General features: G+C 40.2%; 2 protein-coding genes across 3 annotated transcripts; one reads left to right on the top strand and one right to left on the bottom strand.

The window, feature by feature from the left end:
* On the top strand, nt 1-14,656 carry LOC103998194 (putative disease resistance protein RGA3). 2 transcript variants are annotated; one of them, XM_065125856.1, is made up of 3 exons: nt 1-3,407; nt 11,667-11,965; nt 14,346-14,656. In XM_065125856.1, exon 1 carries the CDS (start codon nt 97-99, stop codon nt 3,220-3,222), a length of 3,126 nt encoding a protein of 1,041 aa, XP_064981928.1. In that variant the 5' UTR covers nt 1-96; the 3' UTR covers nt 3,223-3,407; nt 11,667-11,965; nt 14,346-14,656. The 2 variants fall into 2 exon arrangements, with proteins under 2 accessions (XP_064981928.1, XP_064981929.1); XM_065125857.1 differs by lacking the exons at nt 11,667-11,965; nt 14,346-14,656 and adding an exon at nt 9,172-9,337.
* LOC135623197 (uncharacterized) lies at nt 11,250-14,352 on the bottom strand. Its single transcript, XM_065125858.1, has 4 exons — nt 13,515-14,352; nt 13,164-13,340; nt 12,660-12,758; nt 11,250-12,572 (listed from the first exon to the last, which is right to left on the bottom strand). The coding sequence occupies exons 1-4, from the start codon at nt 13,581-13,583 to the stop codon at nt 12,318-12,320; spliced, it is 600 nt and encodes a 199-aa protein (XP_064981930.1). The 5' UTR covers nt 13,584-14,352; the 3' UTR covers nt 11,250-12,317.
* Nucleotides 14,657-16,114: the final 1,458 nt, after the last annotated feature.

Here is a 16,114-nt window from a genome sequence, read left to right as displayed (position 1 = left end):
TTGACTTGACTTTCCGAGATGGTATCGTCTTCTCTCTCTCTCTCTCTCTCTCTCACCCCCTTCCATTGCTAACATTGCTTCAGGAGCTCCATTGAAATGGCGCGGTGGGCCACCGTTATGCAGCTCTTCTCTCTCGCCACCGGCGTTGGCCCTGTCGTTGATAAGATCGCCGAGAAGGCCGTGGAGGGCGGCGTCAACGGCCTGCAGTGGGTCTGGGCCAACCACAAGGCCCTCCTCAACGTGGAGGCTGACATCGACAAGCTCCGCCGCGACCGCGAGCACATCAGCGCCATCCTCAAGGACGCCGAAGAGACCCGCTTCATCGAGGACCAAACCGTCCGCGAATGGCTCTCCGACCTCAAAGACTTCGCCTTTGACGTCGAGGACCTCGTCGACGAGTTCCAGATCGGCCTCGATATCGCCAAGCTGGAGAAGGCTCGTCTCTCCCCTGGCTCCCGGAAAAGGAGGCGGCCGTGGGACATTTTTCCTCCTTGTCTCACTTGGGTCTACCGTCAAAGGACGATCTCGGTAAAGATCAAGGAGATCAAGGAAAAGTTTGAGGAGATCAAGCAGCGCAGGAATGATTTCCAGTTAAGAGAGGGAGAATCGAGGAGGAGACAACAAGACAGCACACAACAAACTCCTCAACATACTGGCTCGCTTCGTGGCGACTATCAAGTTTTGGGCTTGGAGGAGGAAAAAAAAGAGATTTTGATGCATTTGAGGCAGGGCGGCGGTGTGAGTGGCGCCCCTAATTCTTCCCAAAGAGAGGGGAGAAGTGTGCCTGTCGTTGCCATCATCGGACCAGGAGGAATCGGGAAGACAACTCTGGCCAGGCTTGTCTTCAGCGACGAGGAAATCGAAAGATCTTCTTTTTTGAAGATCTGGGTTGGTGTTTCGCGCGATTTCGACGTGTGTAGGATCACAAAAGAGATCATTAAATCGATCACCGAAAAGAGTTGCTGTGGTTTGAGCTTGGATTTGCTGCAGCGTAAGCTTCGGGAGCTGGTCCTCGGAAAGAAGTTCTTGCTCGTGCTTGATGGTTTGTGCAACAACGACCTTTCGTTCTGGGACACGTTGCAGGCTCCTCTGATGGTCGGAGGCGAAGGTAGCAGAGTCCTGGTCACCGCCCGGAGTGAGCAGGTTCTGACATACATGCGCCCACGCCCTTCGTCCATAATATGGTTGAATGGGCTGGGTGAAAACGATAGCTGGCTCCTGTTCTGCAGCTACGCATTCCGACAAGCACCTACCGATCATGACGTTGGTAGAGAAATTGTGAGAAGATGCCATGGTTCGCCCTTGGCAATTATCTCGATCGGTGGCCTCTTGTACTCCAGAACTGAAGAGTGGAGGAGTATCCTCAGCGACATACCAGATCCAGAAGACGAAGCGCATGGCATCTTGTCGACATTAAAGGTAAGCTATGACTATTTGCCCTTGCATCTGAAGCAGTGCTTTGCATTCTGTTCCATATTTCCTAATGGTTATGAGTTCGACAAAGAGGAATTGGTAGAGTTCTGGGTCGCAGTGGGCTTAGCCAAACCTAGGGACTGCAGATCAGCAGAATATATTGGGTATAGGTACTTTGATTCTCTGCTCCGATGGTCATTTTTCCAGGGTTGTAATGGTCGTCACCACCAGAAACAGAAGTACAAAATGCCTGGCCTAATTCATGAACTAGCACAATCTGTTTCTGCACATGAATGTCTAAGAATCGAGAATGATGCATCATTCAGTGAATCTGAGAATGCACGCTATGCATTGTCATGTAACTTCCCCATGGAGCTTCCAATATTTCAGAAGTTATATCAGAATAAGAAACTTAGAACATTTATATTGCTCGGTGAAAATGGCACTCCCACAAAGCAGGTGCCGCGTGATCTTTACACGAACCTAAGATGTCTAAGGGTGTTAGATTTGAGGAGAAATGAGTTGACAGAATTGCCAGATTCGATTGGAAATCTTATTCACCTGAGGTACCTTAACCTTTTAGGTACTCAAATTGAGAGGTTGCCTGAATCATTGTGCAGCCTCTACAATCTGCAACTGCTAGAACTTGGTGACTGTAAGAAGCTTGTGGAGCTACCCAGAGGCATGAGCAACTTAATTAATCTACGATATCTGGGTCTGCGTCTAGATTGGGAAAACTGTAGACATAGATGGAGTGATGTTGTTATGCCACCAGGACTTGGCAGATTGACTTCTCTGCATACTCTTTCAAGGTTCTCAGTTTCCTCGGAGAGCGGATGCGGGATAAGTGAACTGAAGGGCTTGAAACTTCGAGGAGAAATTTGCATCTCAAAGCTTGAAATTGTTGATGTGAGGGATGCCATGGAGGCCAGTTTAGGTACCAAACAACATCTCGAAACTATGATTCTGCGATGGACTAACTGCAGAAGCCCTGCTTCACAAAGTGGAGGTGGAAGGGATGTGATCGAACAGCTCTGCCCAAATAGCAACCTCAAACACCTATGGATAGAAAATTACAAAGGTGCTGAATTCCCGAGCTGGCTTGGAGACCAGTCCATGAATTTGGAAACATTAAGACTTTATGGTTGTGAAAGATCGGAGAGGCTCCCACCTGTAGGAAGGTTGAGGAATCTCAAACGTCTGTTCTTGGAAGGACTGCACACAGTCACAGACCTCGGTTCACTTTCTGGTGATGGTAATTTTGCAGGATTTCCATCATTGGAGATGATCACCATATCAAATTTGAAGAATCTTGAGAGGGGGTTTGAATTAGTACAAGATGAAATGCCTTGCCTCAGAAAGCTGGTCATATCAGACTGCTCCAACTTACTACAACTTCCACAACTTCCAAACTCGCTTGTAGACATTGAGATTAGAGAATGTCCAGCATTATCTACTCTACCTATGCTTTCGTCTCTTCAACAATTGGTGCTCACAAAATGTGGACTTGAAATAATTGAATCGATTCATCAGTTCACCTCTCTTTCTTCTCTGACCATTTCCCAATTTCCACGACTTGGATCTATAACAAGAGAGCACCTTCAAGACCTGACGTCCCTTAGGAAACTGAAGATTGACCACTGTGACAATTTTGTTTCACTTTCTTCTCAGCATCTTGTTTCTCTTGTAACTTTGGAAATATCTCAATGTCATGCATTTTCTTCCTTGGCTGGAGAGGGACTGCCAGCCTCGCTCAAAGATCTTCGACTACAATCTTGTGGCAACCTCACATCTTTGCCAGAGGAATGAATGTCTGCCTCACTGCAGCACTTGGCCATTGGCGGATGCCCAACTCTAGAACAAAGATGTCAAGTAGGTGGAGGTGATTGGCACAAGATACAGCATGTCCCCCGTAGAGAAATTGGTGAGAACTCTACAGTCTAAGCTAGGATTTGCGAAGGCCCCAGCACAAAAATTAGGAAACTGATATGAAGGTTTGTATTGTTGCTTTATATGATCTACCAATCTTTTGTTTCTTTATTTTTCTTTTAGTACTCAAGTCTTACATATATTGAATTACAACTAGCATGTCAATAGAAGCATAAATAATATGTATATGTTACTCTCACTTTATGATATGATTTGTGATGTCTATATTTCATAAATATGATAAATAATATGCTCATGTTTTCGACTTTGAAGATTGAAGTACATACTTTCCAAAAATATCATTCTCAGTATTCTACGAAATATTGGCTAAGCATGTATTAATATTAATGTTTATGTTAAATATAGTGCAATAACCCAAGGTATACTAGCAAACTTAAATATGAGGTTAAGTTATGGTAATAAGTATGCATATAGTGACTAGAAGTTACGATTGAATTTTAATCAGCCTTAAGTGAATATTAAGACTTGAATGAGTTTGAATACAATTAAAGTAAGGAAGTTTATGTTTTAGACCTTATGTATGTAGAAAATAATAAGCTACTCAAGCATGGATAAAATAATAAAAAATTCAATGGAGTTGTAAATTAAAGAAAAGTGTGATATAAAAATGCTAAGATACATATGTGAGATTGAAGAATGAATTTAGATTAAAACATGGTATTGTTGTCAAACTAAATTTGGCTCAAATTGGCTCAAATTGACTTATATGGATATATAAAGACATGAATAAAATTTTCAGATTATATATTATTATTTTAAAATTTTTCTTAAGCAAAGTTATCATGAGATTTGAAGTTGGTTATAATTTATTGTATCAAGCAATGCTTCGAGGTCTAATGGAAAGTATTAGTTTCAAAGATATTTTTGAGGGCTTTTGATAATTGAAGTTATCTTAGTTATTTAGTATAGAGCAGAAATATTTATATTTGAGAATCAATCTTTGATATGGATAATGTCTTGAGTTTTTATATAAGTTTTAAGATATTAAGTCATAAGCGATATTATGATAAGATTGATGACATGAATATATATCAATCTTGATTAATTTCAGGATTAGATATGTGAAGTTTATAGGACTAAACTTTTTATTTAGAGGAAAGAATATAATATTTTTATCTTTCTAGGATCTATTTATAAATATAGATATTATAAGGATTAAATAACAAAAGGTTAAAAGACAAAAAAGGGAGGGGAGGGGGGTTTCTTCCCATCTCCCATGCATCTCTTAACAGCCTTTGCCTTGCGAGGAAAACAGAGACTGCGTCAATGGGAGAGAAGGGAAGAATAGAGAAAAAGAGAAGGGAGAAAGGAGAGAGGAAAAGGAAGATAAGTTTGTGTCTGTAGAAGAGAAGAGAAGGAAGAGAAGATAGAAGCATTCGATTGTGAGATTAGAGAAAAAAAAGAGAATAAAGAAGGAAAAGAAAAAGAAAAGAGGAAGAAGAAGAAAGGAGGAAAGACATAGATCTCCGAGAATAAAAGAAAGAAAAAAAAGAATGAAAGAAAGGAAAAGAAAGGAAGAAAAATAGAAAAAAAAGATAAAAGAAAAGAAAACTTAATAGGAGGTTTAATGGGATTGAACCATAGACCTCAAGTGATCCTCTCAGTTTTTCTCATGGAGACCAAGACACCCTAGCTCTAAGAAAGAAGAAAGGTTTATCGCTCCCTAGTACACTCGATCATTAAGAAACGTGACCTTTCACTAGCATATTCATTTTTTGAGTTAAATTAGGTAAGTATAAGCTTAATTCATGGTAAAATACTGATCGTATATATTATCATATGCATAATGTATTTTGAAAAGTATGTTTTGAATGATATGATCATCATGACCTAAATATAAATGTATATATCTTGTAAGCATAAAAATATGTGAATTGTGATAAAAATGTCTTATATGCAAGTTTATATGATCACGTGCGGTGTGGGAGTACAAGAATATGTTTCGATGTGCAATATACATATATGACTTGCGATATAGGAGTGCACGTATGCATTATGACGTGTAGTGTGGGAGTACACGTATGTATTATAATATATGATATAGAAGTGCATGTATATATTATGACGTGCAATGTGGGAGTATATGTATATATTATGACGTATTGTCACGGACAAACTTCGAAACAGGATGTTTGATATAATGCTTATGTATGTCCGTGTCTTTTGGCATGTTCATGTCTTGTACAGCATGTAAAGGGGCGGCCGAAGGCTTAATAGTCCCATTTTAGTTGGGTTGGTGGCCTCTTTAGGCTTGTAAAAAAAGGTTGTGTAATGTGGACACGTGCAAGAGATTTTCGGTCTGTAATGGACCATTTTACCCTTTGTGGTGCCACTTTTCAGAGCTTGTAAAGTCTGTTTGTAATTTGCATTGCCTATGAAGTGTTTTTCGGAGATGTTTGCTTGTGGATCCCGATTGAGGCGTTCTCTCTAGCCCGTTCTCTCTTTTGTTGGTTCTAAGGGACAATGGGAGGCTTCGGGGAGGCTGACCTTTGCGGACGGACACGCAAGGGTGCCGCACGAATTAGGCAAAACCAGCTAAGTCCGTGACAGATGGTATCAGAGCGGGACAAGCACTCATAGAAACACTTAGCATGCAAACGTTGGGGACCTAGCGAGGCTGCGTTGAGGGCAGTCAGCACACGCACGACCGTTTGGGGGAAAACGGGCATGGAGATGTAGGGAAAAGGAGTCGCTTAGAGGAGCGGGCATCTGAGATTGGCATTCAAAGGAATGGCCAACCCTTCACGCAAGAGGCACCACGAGAACAGGCAAGCTTGGATGAATGTGGAGCGCACAAAGGTTGGGATGGCTGAGTTTGAGCTACGGCTCAACGTTGACAACCATACTTGATGGTGCTCAAGGCAAGCGAGGCGCTTGGTAAAGGATGAGACTATCCAAGGTGGAATGAGTTGCTCAACGACCAAAAGAGTTATGCAAAGCTCACAGAGGTGAGGGGAATTGCTAACTCGAAGAATTTGGTACTCATGCATGGGCTTGTATGCGGACGATGGAATGTTCGTGGCCATCCCAAGGCAACCGTAACTCGACGCCATGGAGCATTGAAACTTTCTCTTCGGCATGTGAAGGATACGTCCGTAGGAGGCTGAAGTGTGCAATGAGTTCAGCATGTTGCTAGGCCTTGAGTGGTGCAGCGGGGGCTGTATTGACGTGGAGTCGCAATCTAGCAAGTGCATTTGCAGGAGGCAGAACAATGCACAGTTTGTTCAGCAGATCGGAGTAGTCCAAGGGGATGGTGGTCTCCGAAACGAAGAGAGATGTTGCTCTAATGGGACAGTTATCCAGGAGGGATAAGTCCCGGCTCTCCAGAGGGAGAATCATGTGAGACGAACCTCACATGTTGAGGAGGAGTACCTCAACAAACAACAACTCCACGAAGCTCGATGGACTGATCAAGCGGCGAGGAGTTGTCGCATGATCTCGCTTGAGAGAATGCATTGGAGGATGCATTGCGAGATCAAGTGGGGGAGCGACCCAAAGCAACTTAAATGAAGGCACACTTGGAGTCGATGTGGAGATCGGACTCAAGGGAGGGCTGACCCGTGGAATGGTGGGCGCGAGGGCCACCATCGACTCAATGCAAAAACGAGGAGTGGAGCAACTTGGGTGTAACTTGGCGAAGTACTCAAGCCGCATGAAGGGAGCCAGCATATAAGTTGGAACATGGAGCAGAGGCACAGTGCTTTCCTTAGACAGAGGTCAAGGACATGAACTCTTGCAGAGGCAAGAGTATGATCATGTTGTTCCATGGGTCCTTCATTCTGACGAAGCGGACTCATCTTGCATGGTGCCAAAGACGAAGGGAGCTTCTGGGCACATGCACCTTATCTCGGAGGAGCATTTGATGGAGGAACTAAGGCAACTCAATTTGCGGAGGCGAAGTTGGGTTCAGAAGGCCTTAGCACGGGGCAAGAGGACGCAGAGGCGGGTACTCTTGAAGAATATGCCATAGTGTTGCCATTCAAGTTGTCATGAAGGAAGCGGTGCGCAGCGGAGATTGTGCTGGTAGGGGCAGAGGCCCAGGATCCAGACAATATTGCACAAATTACAGTGAAGTCGGTGGACTTCGGGAGCTACTAGGCGACGGACTGTCTTAGAGCGGTGCTTCATCTAGGTGTGACCCAAGAGTGGGTGGATGAAGGTCGATTGCCAAAGGAGCGAACAAAATCGAAGGTGGAGGAGACCCTGCGATGTATTGGCAGAGGCCACACTTGGAGGGTTCACAATTCGAGTTTATTCCACAAGGATCCGAATGCAATGGAGATGTCACCAGGAGGCGACATTGTGCAGCGGATCGTGGTGGAACAGTTCGTGGCAATGCGATACACACGACATAGTCCCGTGGCAATGCGAAACCGAGTACCCCAATTCTCTTATCTATCCAGCAGAGGAGCTCTGCATAAGTTCAAAGACCCTTCGAAGATAATGGAAGACAATAGTTGTCAAATCCTCACCAATGGTGATCAGTGGTACTGAGAGTAGATTGTCCGCTTCATTTCCCAACGAAATGTCAATCGAAAGCGGAAGTGATGCGAACCTACTTAGATGTGACAACTAAGTGAAAGAAGAGTCAATGAGCAAATTTTGTGGAGGAAGGACCTAAAACTTCAGCAGTTTGTGAGACGATGCTCGTTAAAAGCTCCAACAAGCATCCACCCAGTTCAAGCAGCATGAGGAATTTGAGAGACTGGCGCAGTAAGGATGGTCTTTTCCTTCATCTGGGGGATCCGTAGGAATCAACAAGGATCAACACAACTCAGCCAACCCCACACCAGAGTCAGAGTCATTGGTGAGTTGAAGCAGCATGGCGGATCAAAGGTTCGACTACTCAAAAACAACGGCGAAGAGCAGCTGGAAGCCAAGAGGCGCATTGTAGCTAGAGCGGAAGATTGAAGACTCAGCAAAGGCAAGGAGTTACAGTGTTCACAAAGGCTTCAACGAGGACGTCGAAGGAATAAGTGGGGGAGAATGTCACGAACAAACTTCGAAACAGGATGTTTGATGTAATGCTTATGTATGTCCGTGTCTTTTGGCATGTTCATGCCTTGTACAGTATGTAGAGGGGCGGCCGAAGGCTTAATAGTCTCATTTTAGTTGGGTTGGTGGCCTCTTTAGGCTTGTAAATAAAGGTTGTGTCATGTGGACACGTGCGAGAGATTTTCGGTCTGTAATGGACCATTTTACCCTTTGTGGTGCCACTGTTCAGAGCTTGTAAAGTCTGTTTGTAATTTGCATTGCCTATGAAGTGTTTTTCGGAGATGTTTGCTTGTGGATCCCGATTGAGGCGTTCTCTCTAGCCCGTTCTCTCTTTTGTTGGTCCTAAGGGACAATGGGAGGCTTCGGGGAGGCTGACCTTTGCGGACGGACACGCAAGGGTGCCGCACGACTTAGGCAAAACCAGCTAAGTCCGTGACAGTATGGTGTGGGAGTGTATGTATATATTACGATAGCGTGGGGTGGGAGTGTATGTATATGTTATAATATGAGATATAGAAGTCCATGATTTTTTTATGTTTCCTACGTATGCATATAAGCATTTCGAATTATTCCGATATAGAATTTTATGTCCTTATTATACGTATACTATGTTGTATGGTTATGCTTACTAAAGAAATTATAGGATGAGGTGGTTATGCTTGCTAAAGAAATCACAGGATGAGGTGTTTACTGTTAATTGTCTTATGATGATTTTAAAATATGATATACATGAAATGATGTATGCTCACCTGAATAAAGCTATAAAGGTTTGTATTTACTGAGTGATTACTCATTATAGACCCTATTTTGCAGATAAGGATATTAGTATCCCACCCAAGTGATTGGATAGGGAAGTGAGCACATGCAAGCCCATACCACTGTAAATATGGACGATGGCCTATGGACATTTTATATGTATAAATTTTAATCATGTTATATTTGGGTTTTCTTTTGGTTAGATGTTATAATTATGTATAGGTGTCAAAAATATTGTGTCTATGAGAAACCTTGTCATTTTATTTAGTAAGATAGCATACTTACTAAATATCAATAATAATATTGTGTACACGATTATCTATTTTATGATTATCTATTTTCCGTTGCATTCATATCAATAATAATAATGAAAATTTAAAATGTGGTATCATACTTTAATCATGCATATAAGATATGGGTGAAACTAGGGGTATAATGTTACACTTTCTATCTTAGGGCTTTGACAGATCTATCCTTTCAAAGTTTGGAAATAATATATTTGTTTCTTCAAAATTTAAACTATCATACATATCCATCTAAATGTTTAGACCTTATATATAAATATCTTTAAATATATAGATTCTTTATGTGTGCCACTCCCGTTAGCATGCTTCCAATCAAGTCATGGTGAGTGAGTAATCTTTGTGGATTGAAAGCACATGCTATTCAATGGCACACTATTAACCATGGCTACTGGTCAATTTTAAAAATATTAAAATTTTAAAAATACATAACACATGCTTTAATATATGACAAGGATAAAATAATAGACAAACATTCTCTATAATTGAGAACTTAAATTTAAAGGGACAAATAGAAAAACTACTAATTTTTAGGAATATATGTAATATTTTTAGAGGCTGTTAATGGCATTTGGAGTTTCAACATTGGTACACTAATGGTGAATAGTTGTAAATTTCTTTGTGCAACTATCCTGTCTAGGACTTCCCCAACATTGGTACAATATATGTAATATTTACGAAGGATCATATTCATTGATGGACTCTCTCTTTTCCTTTTCAAATTTTGATAATCATAATTCTTTACATTGTCATCCATTCACGGTGTAAGAAGTTTTGAATTGATTATGATTTTTCAATATATCAAGAAATTTGACTGAGCAAAATTGTTATATTGCATGTCGTTGCAATGAGAAAAAAATTTGTTTAGAGCCACTCCAGAAGATGCATTCTGGTGGTGTTATCAATTTTTTGAACTTAGATGAGATTTAGCTCTGATTCTTGGCAAATAGAGGCACATAAGTTTTGAAACGATCAATTACCTCGTATTATCACGAAGGAAACTCATTTGTACTGTGTATTTCTTGAGCTTTGTTTCGTTGTATCATGAATTGGAAAGTCTTAGAATGTAGTGCGACATCTTTCATCATCTTTTGAGCAAATTAGTCAATGTACTGTGAGAGCTTCATACAACTGACAGAAAATATGCATTTGTGAGGTGCATTTCATAACAGGCATATGTGCAATAAAGCTCTCGAAAGCATCGTTTTTGTTTACTTGTCAAGCTAAAGTTGTGGTGATATACCTTCCGGCGTGTTCTTGTTTTGTCGTGCCAAATACACACCCATACCTTCATTAGCCACTATGCATATTTTGCAGAGATTATTGGCATTGAGCATGTCTTCAGTGGCCTATAATCATTTTTACTATCATTGATTAAACTTCTGACCCAGATTGAATTAGGTTGTTACAAGTTCAGGTTAGGCTTTTGGTTGAACTAAGTCTATTGTTGGTCTTAATGGAAATTTTCTTGGACTTAATATTCGATGGGTTTAGAGGCTGAATTTCTAGTAAAAACTAGTTTGGAACTATGTTTCTGGATATAATTCGTTTGATTGACTGACTTGATTCATTGGGATGATTACATTGGATGCGTTTGAAAGGAACAGAAAAATGGTTAGGAGTTGAATTGAGTCAACTTGGTCTTTTCTGAACTGTCCAAACTGTGCAAAAATGCTTCACAGAAATCAGGGACTGTCAAGTCAACTTGTTCTTGTTTGGAGTGTCTAAATTTGGTCTCACAGAGGCCAAGCCTCACAGTGAGGTGGTTTCAGATGAACATAGATTAGCAAATGCAAAATATGTGCATAAGACAATACCATGTTCAAATCTCTGTTCTACAAAACATGGAACTTTATAAGAAAAAACTGTCCAGTTACATGAGTAAATTGAGATCCATGCATATTCATCAATCTCAATTGCAATGTTGTTTACTGGTGATATGGTTTTTATCTGCCAACTTTTCAAAAATTCACAATACAAAGGGAAAATAGGGTCTAATGCCAACCTATAATTGTACCTTTTACTTGCCAGCACACCAACCAAAAGCTGCCCTTCGTATTGCTTGCCTAATCTCTTATATTGGGAAATTTTGTGAAAATAGAATTCTGTTGCCAGAGGATATACTTTATTCTGATTTTATGCACACAGCTGCACTAAACAAAGAAGAGACATTACATCATTTATGCAAAGTCATTCATATGGATCAGCGGATGTGAAACCCCTGATTCAGCAATTGTGGTGTCCTTGCAGTTCAGTTGTTCTTTCATCTCGTTTGCTGATGAAATCTTGGTATCTACTCTTCTGGGAGATTCAGCATCACTCGAGGGAGATGAATCAGATGAGGATTCTAACTGATGTTTGGTTACTGAGAACTCTGGTTGGAGAACAGAAACATGGGCTTGTTCTTGGAAGAAGACAGAAGAAGCTGATTCCATGAAAGCAGACATCTTCTGATCATCCTCTTTCATCTTTTCATCATACTTGTTGAGATCAAACCCGGCTGGATTATGGCCCCCGAATGCAGATTCCAGTTTGTCCATTTCGAAGAGGTCAGTCATTATTTTCTGACTCTCCGTGTTATCAGAGTAAACAAATTTCACCTTTTTGTGAGTCTTATGCTCAAGAAAGGGCTTCACCATCTGCAAAATAGGAGAAGAGGCAGAAATAAACTTTTACACATAAGGAAATCTAAAAGATGTAAAGCTGTTAAATTTCATCCAAATGCATTAAATAGACATATATGTATTATATACACACATATATTTATATGTTATTTAGAGACAAAAAATCAGAGGTATATGATTTTTTTTGTTCTAGCATCACTTTTGGATAATCTATGATTTTGTTTTTGTTAGTTTACTCCAAGAAAAGTAGGTTTTGTGGATGATATAGCATGTGAAATTAAGGCCATACCTTCCAAAATGATTCAAAAATCCTTGGAGGATTATACAGGATTCCCAGTCCCAGCCTTTCGGGATAGTAGTCCTGCAAAATATGAGCTGTTTCACGAGTCACTTTTACTGATACACTTGCCATAGTCCAGCCTTGAAAATCTATGAGCCACACCATTTGCTCCTGATTTGCTGCTAAATTGAAAATGGCATTCTCCATACAGTAGACCAGGTATCTGATTTGTCCTTCACTTGAGCTAGTATTCTGCTCAAGTTTTCATATCGCATCAAGATCTAAACAATGAAATCTAAAATTGAATACTCAAAAATATGTTACTTTGGCTACTCGAACCTGAAATCCAGGCCTCATAACAAGAACAGCTCTTCCATTTTTGTCAAGGTAGTCAGCCCTGTAGATTTTTCCAGTCTCAGCTTCATGAGCAACATCCTCCTAGAAGATGGAAAGGGAGTTTCATTGGTATCATGTGAAAAAGTATGAACATGGGTTAGTAATCTTAAATTTGTTTAGTTTATTTATCATTTCAAGTCACATGTCAAAGTTCCTTAACACAATTTGCATTTCACTCAAGCTTCCATTATAAGATTCAATGAACATTGAGGTATATTTTGTTACAGTATTCTCATTAAATTACTTAGTTTCTTTCCAGAAATATATCTGATAATTATAGTACTTTAGTCAATATATTCCTCATGGTAATCTTAAGTAGGTTATTTCTACTCTGTGGAGGATTGAAGTTAATTTTCATGATTTATCAGGTTCTTGAAGTAACTTTGTAGACCAGATGAGCACTTTAGCTAGACTGGCACATCTTTACAAAAAGAAATATATGCATACCCAGCGAATGGTTTCTGGCTTATATTCCAATCTCCACTTCAGAGATTCCTTCAGCATCTTACTTGCCCTTTCCACATTCCAGTTTCTTGCACGTAGATACCTCGATACCGAAGCATCTGAACAGAAGTTTGGAAGCATATTGACCATTGGACCCAAGATTTCACGAACTTCATTTATCTAAATGGCAGGACACATGACCAATTTTCTCATCAGAAGGAATACTGGATGTTGAAAAAGATTACGGTAGTCATAGGTGCTATAGACTACATAGTATACGCATTTGAGATATTTTAAGTCACAATAAAGTAAACAACAGATTGAAAAACAAAAGCATTCACAAAGCACACTTACCTTAGCTTTCCGCTCTTCGATGGACAAGGATTTCTCAATGCCATTCCCTTTTGATTTTACTATATTCATCCTCACACAATTGACCAACTGTAGGAGGCTTCAAGAACAAATTTCCAAGTAAATGCATTAGCATAAAGTATTAAGAATTTGCACTCATTTGCTAAAGAAATTGCATAAAATAAGTAGCGACAGCTCTCAAACATAATTTAGTTGCATAATGACCAATTTCTAGGCATTTATTTATGTTGAGGAAAGATTGAGAAGTAAAAGATAGAAAGACTTATCTGACACTTATTCCTCATACAAAGTAGAAGTCAGAACATATATTCCCGGATGTATGTTCAGATCTGGGAATATTGTGCAGCATAATACTATTTAAGCATAAGTGGCACGTTCTGACCAAAGCGACCATGATGAACCATAGTGATCGACATGTACGGTACTAGAAACATGATTCATGCTAGGCACAGGATTCGTACCTAATGGGATGGACATGTGAATACCAACGGCATGCACTGGTGGCACATTGTACCCCCCATGCTAGTGAAACTAAAATCACTAAATCAATTCACATACAAAAATGATTTTGATAGCTTTTTTTTATTTCCATCATAGATACGTATAGATGTTTCATATGATACAAGCATCCATCTGAATTAAGTTAGATTTCTCGAGTTCTGTGGTTCATGAGTGTCTTTAGCTGTGTGTGTGCCTTTTGCCGTCTGCTATATCACAATCTTTTTATTCTAAAATTAGATATCTGACAATCATGTTCCAACTCACTTTTCTGATAGATCAAGTTGAATAGCTAATCCATTATTTCATTTACAGGTGGTGTATGATTAAAAGAGAGTTCAAAATTCGCTTGCACCCAACTATTATGCATCTGCAGTTGCTGGATGAAATCGAACATCTAAATACCATTTGGAATGTGAAAATTTCAGAAGACTGAAACAGATTGTGTAAATAGAACAATGGAATCATGACAAAGGGCATCAAAACTATACAGTTGAATGATCTGGTATCCTGATCGCTTCTGAAGATTTGTATCAAGGAAGTCAATAAGCAATTGTACAGACAGAACTAAGGTGAGTTAGCAAGATCAACTAGCTGAAGCTACATTAACACTTGTGAGTTGAACCTTTTCTCTTGTCTTTGTTTCATGATCTATGGATCACCAATCATGGAATAAGATACGGTGATCATCTACTCATCGTAACGTCTACCACATGTGTGTGACCCCCTAGGCCCAATATCGAGCTGGTCATGAGTCACACCTATCAAAACTCCTTCTAGATAGATGAATTATTATCTTTATAATAATTCACTCGACTCATCAATTACGGACGTACTATACCACTACGTCGTTGTCCCTAGACGACACAAGTCGATTTAATTCATTAAACCTATCTGTCCTCGGTCACTATGTACATATAGTCCATTATTAACCTAATATCCTAGAGATCGTATATCGGACATGGCGTTGTTAGACTCATATGGTTTCTACTCGAGTCTCGCTCTAATCGGATTCTCTTGGAGAACTCTTTCTCTCTCAATCCGAATGACCCTGGCTAGGTATTTATTTGAGCAATGACACATGAGATATTCCTCTTATAATACCGAGAGTGGATAATCCTCTATCGACACTCAATAATTATCATAAGGTTGGCTACCACTCCCGATGGTCGACGGTGCTAGATCTTGAACCTTCGGACCTATAAGTCTGGTATTAAAGAATGAAGTACTAATACAGGATATTTTGGTGTCTCAAATCTTAGGACCAGATACGCCACTAGGACTACGGAATCGTTGTCTGACAATAAAGCATCATCAACCATCCAGCATCCCATAAGCAGATTAATCAGTGAACTCATTCTCCAATGAGCATTTTTATTGTATCCTTAGTGTCCCCACAGGTGCAGCTATGAGGCTAGCTACATCCATCATATGGACGGGTATACAGTACACTAGTATATCCAATTATCTCAATATATCTCTCGAGTAACATATGACCGGGATTATTTAGGGTTTGTGTTTAAAGGGGAATCGGTCTCATTATCATGATCTCATCATGATCTGATTCCTATTGTACAGATCCAAGGACATCACAATATATACATGTGTTTATGCAACAATCAATATAAAGTGATAAAATGTCAAAATAAAATAAGCAAAAAGACTGTGTGTTAAGTCATACATGTCATCACTCACGTGATTGATTTGCAAGGCACCTATGACTAGTAGAAGACACACGCTTCTCCAATGATGTTGCCTCCATCTTTTATTTTGATGTCGTCGTTCATCCCATCCAGCCAATTATTGATGATGATGAGGCTGAGGAAGAGGGATGCATCTCATCGGAGCTTAGCATCACCACACGGTAGTTGTTCCCTTTAGTCGTAGGGTTGTTGTGATTCAGCCTCATGTAGCCATGGACTCATTCTCCTCCTCGCCTTTCAACTAATGTTGTTGGCTTCCGAAAGGTAATGACGGATGGTTTGGTAAAGTTGGAGGCCAACCTCCTATTGCAATGGCGACAACAACGGCAAGTGAAGAAGAGCAGAAGAGGACCGAGGTCTCATAGTTTACAGTATCATGGA

Source organism: Musa acuminata, chromosome BXJ2-9 (genome assembly GCF_036884655.1).
Source record: "Musa acuminata AAA Group cultivar baxijiao chromosome BXJ2-9, Cavendish_Baxijiao_AAA, whole genome shotgun sequence".
NCBI lineage: Eukaryota > Viridiplantae > Streptophyta > Magnoliopsida > Zingiberales > Musaceae > Musa > Musa acuminata.
Note: the sequence above shows the minus strand (reverse complement) of the source record. Positions and strands in the feature narration are given on the sequence as shown.